The 10804-nt window shown below is 42.6% G+C and overlaps 1 protein-coding gene across 1 annotated transcript; it reads left to right on the top strand.

Moving 5' to 3' along the window:
• spns3 (SPNS lysolipid transporter 3, sphingosine-1-phosphate (putative)) lies at window positions 1–7831 on the top strand. The gene is made up of 13 exons (XM_079172320.1): window positions 1–106; window positions 1001–1232; window positions 1321–1386; window positions 1686–1822; window positions 2113–2264; window positions 3336–3402; window positions 3480–3622; window positions 3856–4008; window positions 4103–4292; window positions 5283–5348; window positions 5441–5539; window positions 5672–5843; window positions 6489–7831. Exons 2-13 carry the CDS (start codon window positions 1022–1024, stop codon window positions 6587–6589), a joined length of 1557 nt encoding a protein of 518 aa, XP_079028446.1. The 5' UTR covers window positions 1–106; window positions 1001–1021; the 3' UTR covers window positions 6590–7831.
• The last annotated feature ends 2973 nt before the right edge of the window (window positions 7832–10804 follow it).

Below are 10804 nucleotides of genomic sequence, written 5' to 3'. Positions count from 1 at the left end.
GCTGAGGCCTCTGTTAGCTTCTTCAAGCCTCAGGGGCGACCCGTCCTCTTGACAACTGCAAGCATGGAATGAAGTGAGAAAATAACAAGATAATATCGACACGCAGGTGAGTCGATGCATTCGTTTTTTATCTAAAGGTTTATATCTGTATGATATGAATATTTTAACAGTATCAGAATCTTTGAGTGCAACTATTTCACTATGCGGTTTAAGAAAATATTTGATGTACAATTGTGTCATTGTTGATGCTGCATTAACTCTAACCACGGCAGAATGCATCGGTGCTTTTCACACCGCATTTGAAATGATCTACTAAAATGCTTTAGTTTATCACATTAGGTATTTTTACATTTCTTATCTTGTTACTTTATAATCTTACACAGTAGTTTTTAATTGGACAGTATTTGATAGGATTGTACACTTGTAGTTTTGTCCTTAAACATACAATGAGATCTGAACTCTCTCCACAATCACATCCTCTTCTGTTCTACGGTGTTGTAAGAACCGTAAAGAACCGAAAACGCTCCTTCTCCTTCCGCTGACTCTTTGACATATAGTTGCAACGTTGTGTTCTTACACAGTTGTGTAATTGCCTTCTTTTGTGTCATAAGGTCGATTTCTAAAGTGTTTCCACAAACCACATTAACGCACTTCCCCCAAACTACACTACTCGTGGGGGCACAGGGCTTCAAAGGCAACACATACTGTAGGAAATGCACTACACTTCTCAGCATGAGCCATGTCCAGTGGGACAGGGACAGTCACTCGTTGTTCTGTGATGTAATCCGACTATATCTTAAAGAGATGTCATTTGTATCCACTTTAAAAGGTGTGTTTCCCCCACTCTGAATAAGAGTGTAACTCAGTGCTGTCACTGAGCAACTTTATTGAGTTGTCTTATAAGACTACTGTGCACACACTGAAGCATTATTATCTTTGGTGAGAATGCAGAGGCTAGAGGATTTCTCTGAAACCAGGTCACACATTCTCAATTCCCCAGGTGAAGAAAGAGCTGCTCACTATGGAGCCAAAAGAGGAACGTCTCCCTCGATGGAGTCTGGGGTCCGGCTCCAGTCTACGTTACGGCGCTTTTGTGAACAGCCTTTCATCGCTCACACCACAGGCAGAGGAAACGGAGAAACCGGCCATATCACCTCGACGCGCCTACGTGGCTGTAGCCGTGCTTTGCTACATCAACTTGCTGAACTACACGGAACGGTACACAATAGCAGGTGAGAGGACCTCTTGTGTTTCAACAAACACCATTGACTGTTTCTGATCGGGTGGGCTCACACATGACTCGTTTGTGTTGTCATACAGGTGTCCTTCCCAACATTCAGAAATTCTTTGACATAAGTGACAGTACGGCTGCACTCATACAAACAGGTATGATGATGCAGAAAACACTCACACACACACACACACACACACATATTTGGTCTGAAGGTCTGCATTTTACCCTGTATTACTTCAGATGAAGTTATGCAACATGTGCTGCAAGTAAATTGCAGAGCACTGACTGTTGGTTATTGCCAACAGAAGACCTATGCGTTTATTACCCACCTTCTTGCAGCAGTATCATTTAGACAAGTTTCCCGAGTGGGTTTCCTTCATTAATTATAAAAGAATGAGTCAATGTGTCACATTGTGAGGAAGGAATTAATTCTTTATCAATGCACTTACAGTGTTCATCAGCAGTTTTCTGCTTCTGGCCCCTCTCTTTGGTTACCTTGGGGACCGCTACAACCGTAAATACATCATGATTGGTGGTTTGAGTATGTGGCTTGTGACTGCAGCCGGCAGCTCTTTGGTCACAGAGTCGGTAAGTGAGAAATTAATGTGTTCACAGGAGCACAAGATGTCACTTCCTGCGTCTAGTAGTTTATCATTTGACCTCATGATGCTTTTACTGCTCAAACGGAAATTGATTTGCAATGCAAATAAACTGACTTATCCTTTGGACAACAAACAAGCAAAGCAAATATTCAATATGCAAATATTACACAAGATTAGAACAATAGAACAATAAGAATGTCATATGTTAATCTTTGAGGACCTTTGTGGCTGAATCTTGTTAAACTGCCTCTATGCATGTTGTCTGACATTCTTTAGTACTTCTGGCTTCTGATGCTGTTGCGAGCCATGGTCGGGATAGGAGAGGCCAGCTACTCCACCATTGCTCCCACCATCATCGGTGACCTCTTTGTTGGGACTCAACGGAGCGCCATGATCTGTGTCTTTTACATCTGTATCCCTGTAGGAAGGTTAGCAACGAAACTCAATCCAAGTCAACAACTGTGTGTTGCTGTTGTTGCATATTTTAATCCATGAACTAAAAACCACGAAGCCCACTGTTGTGTGAATACAAATTGAAAAGCATTAATTGTTCCGACACATTGTGAACGGTGCACAAAAGTATTTCTGTCCACTGAAACACTACATGGCTTTTCATTGGAAATGGACCACATTCAGTGGCACGTTTCTGATGCCTACTTCAGATGTAGCTACTGCCATCTTGTGGCACTTGTACGGCACTACAAGATATAGTTCAGCTTGGACATGAACACACATTGTACATCCACAGTGACTGAAACAGAAACTGAAAGGTATTGTTTGTATTAACAGCATCATGCTGTTAATTTAACAAGGCAAACAGGATTAGATCGGAAGAGAATGAAGCTTCATTCTAAAATATGATGACATTTCTAATCTAAACAGAGTGACACATACGACATGAAGGCCTGTCTCTAATATAAAACTGCTTCAAATCAAGCTGCTACTCTGCAGTTGAGGTGAATAGGGCCCTGGTCACGATTTGATTATTGACATTAATATAGTTACGTTTACAGATTTTTCTTTTACCAAGTTACAAAGGCACACCCACAGCCGAACTGCACCTACTGGACGAACACACTGTTACACACACACACCTGCGGATGGTTTGGTTGCAGCATTTTTAAATATCTCCCAACCCGACTCCAACTCGATCGATCAATGATGTATCTTCCTTCATCCCAACAAATGGTGTAACTTCACCTCTCAGTAACTTCACTTGGTCACTCAGAAACAGACTTTGGAGTGGCTAGGTTCAACAATGCTGCCGGAAAATAAAATGAGAAAGATGAACAACGTTGTAAAAAGGATGATGAACAAAATCAAATCTAACTCAGCAAGAACATCCAGATCATGTCCTTTAAACAGTTCAAAGTCAAATCAAAGATGCAAAGCAAATACTTTTTAATCTGTGAATTCCACAAGACAGGTGGACCCTATTGTTAGGCTGGTTTGTGTCCTCATGATCACTCAAATGGTTTTACTATTCTGTGTATTTTCAGCGGTCTTGGATACATAACAGGGGCAGGGGTTGCTACTCTAACAGGAGACTGGCGCTGGGCTCTCAGGGTGAGAACATTTTCATAAACAGTCAAGTAAATCTCAGCTGAACACTGATAGATATTACAAAATGTTTCTGTTATCAGATCACTCCCATCTTGGGTGTAGTGGGACTTGTCTTGCTGGTCTTCTTATGCCCCAACCCGTCCAGAGGTGCTGCAGAAACCAACGGAGAGGGAGTTACAGGGCAGAGCTCTTACAAGGAGGACATCAAGTATCTTCTGAAAAAGTAGGACATGGAAGCTTTAATACTATAGCCTGGCTAATACTGGGTTTTTGAGGCCAATACAGGTATTGATTAAGAGTGTAAAATATAGCATCTGATATCTTTTACAACATTTAGATTTATTGGCCAGGCTCTACTTTATACTGTGATACTTTGTGTTAGTCCCTGAAGTACATAGAGATATGATTTGTGATTAATATTAACACATCTCCTTGTTTTTTTTCCTCTGATCTTAGTAAAAGTTATGTGTGGTCATCGTTGGGAGTGACAGCTACGGCCTTCCTCACCGGAGCCATGGCTTTCTGGATGCCTACTTTTCTTTCCAGAGCTCGGGTCAGTCAGGGACTCCAACCGCCGTGCATCAAGGAGCCCTGCAACCCCACAGACAGGTGAAGCATGACCTTTGACCTGCATCCACCGTTCGTGCCCATCCCAATTGCTACAGAGTTTTAACAATGCTGTCTGCTTCTGCTCCCGGTACAGTTACATCTTCGGTGCTGTGACGGTGCTGACGGGCGTTCTGGGAGCGTGTCTTGGCAGTGGTTTATCTCGATGGTTTGGTGCCAGGGTCCCAAATGTGGACCCACTCATCTGCGCAGTGGGCCTACTGGGATCGGCCCCCTGCCTCTTCATCACCATCTTTGTGGTATCAGCAAGCATTCCCTCATCTTATGTAAGAGACAAATGTCTGAAATTATTATTTTGATGTATGGCTCTAGAGATTCCTGTCCATTACTTTAGTTCAGACTGAAATATCTCAACAACTATTGGATGGATTGCCATGCAATTTTGTACAGACTCCTACTGGCTTTGATGATCCCCTGAAATGACCTCTCGCCGTCATTACATTTTAGTTTTTCAGGTGTAATCCAATGAAATTTGGTACATACACATATGCCCCACTCAACCTTTGGTGATCCCCTAACTTATCCTTCTGCCTGTGGTGAGGCAGTCCGGGGAGGGGATTCACATTTTTTTTAAAAAGAGGACTAGATGTCCTGTTGTGCTCCAATTATCAGGGTATCACACTGCTCAGCCTCCCCAGGAAAGAATATTGCAAGGTGCTGGGAAGGAGTCTCTGACCGATTGTCAAATCTCAGATCCAGGAGGAACAATGATTCTGTCCTGGCCATGGAACCACGGACCAGCTCTTTACCCTTGCAGGGCTATTGGAGAGATCATGGAAGTTTGCCCATTGAGTCTGCATATGTTTTGTGGACTTGGAGAAAGCGCACAACCGAGTCCCCCGGGGAGTCGTGTGGGGGGTATTGTGGGAGTTTGGGGTACCAACGTTGTTGCTTAAGCCATCCTTGTACAACCAAAGAGAGATTTACTCTTGTAAGGTTGGGAGAGAGTCACTGCCCCAAGCGAAGGAGATCAAGTATCTCGTGGTCTTGTCCACAAGTGAGGGTAAAATGGAGCGTGAGATGGACAGGACTGGTGCGCCGTCAGCAGTGATGCAGGCGTTGTACTGGAGCATTGTGGTGAAGCTTTCCAGTCCATCTACATTAGAACTCTCACCTATGGTCATGAGCTTTGGGTCGTGACCAATAGAATAAGATCACGGATACAAGCGGGTAAAATATGTTTCCTTCGTAGGGTGGCTTTGACAATTCATCAATTGATGAATCCTTTGCTCTGTGTCTTGAATGTCTCATTTCAGGTATTCATTTTCATTGGTGAACTTTTGATATCACTGAACTGGGCTGTCATGGCTGATATACTGCTGGTGAGTTTGAAATCTGTGTGTGAAAATAAAATATGAAACGGTCTGCTGAGACTTGAAGCCAACTGATTCTTTTGTGCTATTTTTCACTTCAGTATGTTGTCATACCAACCAGAAGGGCCACAGCTGAGGCTCTCCAGATTTCAGTCTGTCATCTCCTGGGTGATGCTGGGAGTCCTTACTTAGTAGGAGTGGTGAGATATAGTTAAATGTTCCCACAGTTAACTTCATTTGAACGGTATTGTTTCATCAATAGTACCTCTGTGAGCTTGAGTAAACCATATTTTCTCTGCATGATAAAGCTGTCTTCCCACCTTTGCCAATAGATCTCCGATGCTATACGCAAATCTAAACCTGCGACTCACGATTGGAGCTTCCGTAGTCTGAAGTACAGCCTCCTGGTCTGCCCATTTGCTGGGATCCTGGGGGGACTGTTTTTCCTCTTGACCTCCATTTACATTACTGAAGACAGAAAGGCAGCTGCACGATTGGTTGAAGGTAGGCCTACTGTAAATGGGTAATTATTGCCCTTTTATAATATTCTCTAGAAATGGGGATATGGTACAACCCTGACTCAAACAGAGTCGGGGTTTTTCAGCTTTGGTTGCTTGCTAAAATCAACATATTCTGAGTGAGGAGTTCTATGCAGGAATTCTATGGGGATGACACACTGGCACATGATTAAGTCCTCACCCTCGTGTTTGCTTGTTAATGCCAGTCACGCATGCTGGAGAGCCCTTCCTGAGCAATAGCCTTCTATTCAAGTCACTTTACTATAAAATAGCACTCCTCCTGGTGCAGTTAAGACCAAATTCTCCTTATCTGAACACATGCCCCAGTAACACACTGGCAGTCTAGTTTTTCTTATAACTCAGAAACAGAGAAAGACCAAACTTGATTAAAAAAAACACCATTGTCTTTCTATCAGAGTTGACCTCATTCTCTCCATTCTATTAGATTGTTAATAATTGACAATTACTGGTTTGTGAGGCAGCTGCACCAACAGGGCGACAACTGCAGCGATGCATGTATACCTGGTCACCTCGTTTCCTTGTCATTCAAATTAGTGCTCTGTCCTATTATTTTCTAATGTTTAAACATGTTTGTGTGTGTGTGTGTCTGTGTGTGTGTGTGTATTTCTAGGAGATCCCCAACCCCAGCAGGGTGCTGCCTCTGAGCCCCCAATAGAATTGGGCAACGGGGACAAAAGCAACCATACAAATAATTTATCTGTAAATATCTGAAGTTAAGTTATTTGACAACAGGTTGTTGGAGTTAACTTGAAAAGATCCCTTTTTATCACTTAACAACCACACACTGATGACAGATGCAAACTTGTTAATTGTACAACATACATCACCCTCTATTCTTACCAGGGTTTTAAAATGAAAACGTTTTCCGTTCACGCAGGCGTTTCAGCATCGTTTTCGAAATGATTTCCGTCCATACTAGCCTGAAAAACGAATATCATATGATTATCCACGTGCACTGCGCGTGCCACTGTAACCAAATTATGACAGAGTATTATAGTACTGCTTAATAATAAAGGTAGTTCTTATACTCAAACAGTCAAATTTCATGAGAAAAAAACCCGTCACAAGGCTGCAGGTCTTGCTCTACTGGATTCTGGGTCAATGCATTTGGTCAAAACACGTCTCTCCCTCGTTTCCCTTCGGTTTCACACTAGTCGCTCTACCGGGCGGCTGAAAGTCCCCGTCACACTGGCGAGCATTCATGGTTTTGTTCGTTTACCGTTTCTTTGTGAACTTCACAATAGTTGCGCAGAAAAAAAATGAACATTGATAAGAAAAGTAAAGTCCTCCTCAAAGCCGCAAACCGGGACTTCAAACGTCTGCTCTGTTGTCGGGCTGATAGTGCCGCTGGATATGCGCTCGCTAATTGCTCCAATAACAGCTTGCTTCCTCCGCATGTCGGCAGAAGTAATATTATAAAATGCAGAATTTAACTGTGCAATCGCTGCTAGTAAAGACAACAAGATCAGCAACGTCTGTGATCTGTTGTCCATGTTGAATTAACCACTGGTCCGGCTGGAGTTGTATGTTTTTTCCGGCGGCGTGACGAATCAGGGAAGGACACTTCATGACTGCTAAGACCCAATAAAGCAGCAAACACGAGTGTCGACGTCATTGTTTTCAAAGGTCTCCGGTTCAGTGCCTGTCCACACTGCAACACAACCCCGGAGTTTTCAAACTTACTCTGCATTGGTAGTGTTTTCAAACTCCTTTGTTTTCGGTGCTCTAAAACTCCGGAGTAGTGTCGACGCCGGGCCTAAACGTAGCAAAACATGTGCGTTTTAAAACGGGAACGTGCTAGTGCGGATGTAGCCATAGCATCTCAATTTTGGTAAACAGAAACAATAATACCTCCAATTCAGAGGCCCTGTGCTGTTTTGTGCTTAACTTAAGATGTACATGCTAATGATTTCTTAATGGAAATGTTTTTCATTTTTTCAATAAATTTGTAAATGAAACAGTTATTGTGAAGTTCGCTCCTTCCAACCTTGAAGAACTCTCTGCTGTTCTTCTGTTTGTCTTTCTATGTGTCTGTCCGTTCCTCCCTCCTCCCTTCTCTCTCTCTCTCTAGCTAATGTTATAAATTCCCTCAACAATCCAAATTGACTGCCAAGAAGTATATTCATGGTGAGATGTTTTCATTTTGCTTTAAACTATTTTACAGGACACCTTTTTGACTGAATACATCCACTTACAGTAACAGTCTACCACAGACTATTCCAAAAGACACGGTCAATGAGCCGATGCTCCATCATCACAAAAGTAAAGGAATATTTTCCCATTACATTCTAAAATATAAAGTTGAAGAAACCTTTTAAAGGTGCAGTGTGTGGTATTTGGGGGATTGCAACCTCATCGCTAGATGCCGCCAAATCCTACACACTGAAACGTCTCCATGTGCCAACCATGTGGGAGCGCTACGGTGGTCGGTCCTTTGAGCTTTTTGCAGGTGACAGCCCAGTCCCAAAACCATTGTTTTGCTGACACCAGAATTTTAAAATGGCTGCGTTCAGCTGTGTATAACTATCATACACTTGTTTTTCCTTTCTTAATGATTCATCCGAATCTTGCTGACAAGCATCTTCAGTTTGGCCAGTTTGAGCTCCAGCTCAGATTAGTCCATAATGTCTCGGCAGAATAAGATGAATTTGCCCAAGTACCCATGTTGAAGATGATCAGATTAACCTCTGCATCTCTGAATGTCCCAGTCAGCATGCAGCTGCTGCCTCCTAATGAGAACCAGAGGGGCCTCAGGCTGGATCACAACATATGCACATAATGGAGTTGAAGATGGAGGGTTTCATTCTCTAGTCTCTGTATTTACTGTAGCAGTTGCTGGAAACCCATCTCATAATTCCACTTTCACTCCCCACTTCAGTGGACCTACTCTAGAGGTGTCTTACAACTCTATATGTTGTCCATATATGGTAAAATTTTTTTAATGTGTTTCTATTTAATAACAAACAAGTAAATAAATGGTGTATGTTTTGTCTCTTCAGTATATTTTGAGTGTGTCCACTAGATGGCACAGCTGCACTACTGTAAAACATGCGATCTGAGAATCATTTGCCAGATGTGAAGACAATGTACACCACCCAGCCTGGCAAACAATTGTTTTTTTTGGCGAATATTGTATTGTAATAGAATATATACACATATACTTCTGCATATACATACATATGTGCATCATATGCTTACTTACATATTACATACGTATCGCAAAATGAATGAATAAATACACTAATAGCCTATAGGTTTCATTCCATAGATAATTATTGGTTTAATTCACATATTGTGTTTTATCACATACAATATTTTTCCATTCTCTATGTTGTTGCTGATGTGTGAACAGTACACCCATCTCAGGCCGCCACACTCCAGCCACACAAAGACAGTGTTAGCTCTGGTGTGGCTGAAACCAACCATATCAATGAGAGTGTAAAGGCGTGGTCACAATATGAACCCTGGCATAGTCACCTACTGGATATAGCCGACTCAAATCAATGTTCTGTATTAAATATACATAGATTCACCGGTTTATAACCACAGTCTACCCCTAGACATCACCTCGAGCAACTGTAATCTTAAAAACTAAATACAGGGTGAGTCAACAAGCTCAAAATCAACTATTATCAGTTTTCAAAACGTTTAGTAAAGGCAGGTGTGATATTAAAGGGTCAAGGTGACTGGAATGTAACACGAGCACAGCACAGACTGAAACCCAGCAGTTTTTGGACTTTTGCACGAGCATGAACCCTGTAAACACTCATTCACCATTTCTCTCAGGTGTCAGAGGATCTCCTCGTAAATACGACTGACACGGATGCCTCCTCCAGTTGTCCGTGTGATGTGTTGCCATGTTCGACCAACCACAGGAGTGTTTACTTTTGATATTCCCTGAACCCTAAACTGTGAGCGTACGTCTGTGACCTCTGGTGAGTTTGTGGAACATGATAGGTGCTAACAATCATCAGGCCAGTAAGCCTGGCTGCTCCTGTGAAAGACCAGCACAGACTAGACAAACAGCACATATTTACATACCCGAGTATGACAGCCGCTTGTCACTCAATTTCTAAACTCTCCATGCTGCTGCTGCAGACGCATCTAACGACCCCAGGCAAATCCTAACAGCTGCATGTCATTGCGTGTCCCCATTGCTTTGTACTGGGTTAGACCGCGCAGGGAGGTCAAAGGTCATTGTCTCGCTCAGGTACAAGGTCATGCAATGATTGGGCGGCCTTGTCATCATGGTATACACCCTTTTACAGTCGACCCATCAAAAACACTTTTGCTCCAGCCATCAAGATACATTAGTGTGGAGGATTTGGCGCTATCTGGTGGTGAGGTTGTAACCAGCTGAAACATCTCCCGAAAACACAAAGATTCTTACTTTCAAGTGATTATACGCTGAAGAAAACATACTTATTATAATATTCTATTTCTGCCAATAGATCCCCCTAAATGCTACACAATGTTTCTTTAAACATTTTATTAAAATGTCTCGTTGTCGCATGTTTGGTTGCCAGGATCGATATTCCAACAGGAGACTCCAGTTCTACAGAATTCCGACGGGATCACGCCGGGTTCAGAGCAGCAGGTGTTTCAGTTTAACCAGAGAACATGTTAACTGGGGAATTTCAGCCCAATGCGTCAGTGGTTTCTGATAGTAACTTGCGTAAAGGGTTGGTGTATAACAAACACAGATGAGTATATAAAAATGATTGACAGCTTCTACAAGCACACTGACATCTTCCGTCTCTATGAGCAACCACGGATGCATTCGGATGAGAGTCACCAGCCAGCGGCTTCTATGGCTGCAAGCTATTAAACATATTGAGCACCACTTGACTGATCAAAAATACTTGTGTTTGTAGGGCCCATTTTAAAACTCAATAAATTCCAAACTCGGGGGTCTATGTCATGGCG

This window comes from Pholis gunnellus (assembly GCF_910591455.1).
Source record: "Pholis gunnellus genome assembly, chromosome: 13".
Lineage (NCBI taxonomy): Eukaryota > Metazoa > Chordata > Actinopteri > Perciformes > Pholidae > Pholis > Pholis gunnellus.
This window is presented reverse-complemented; position numbering and strand designations above follow the sequence as displayed.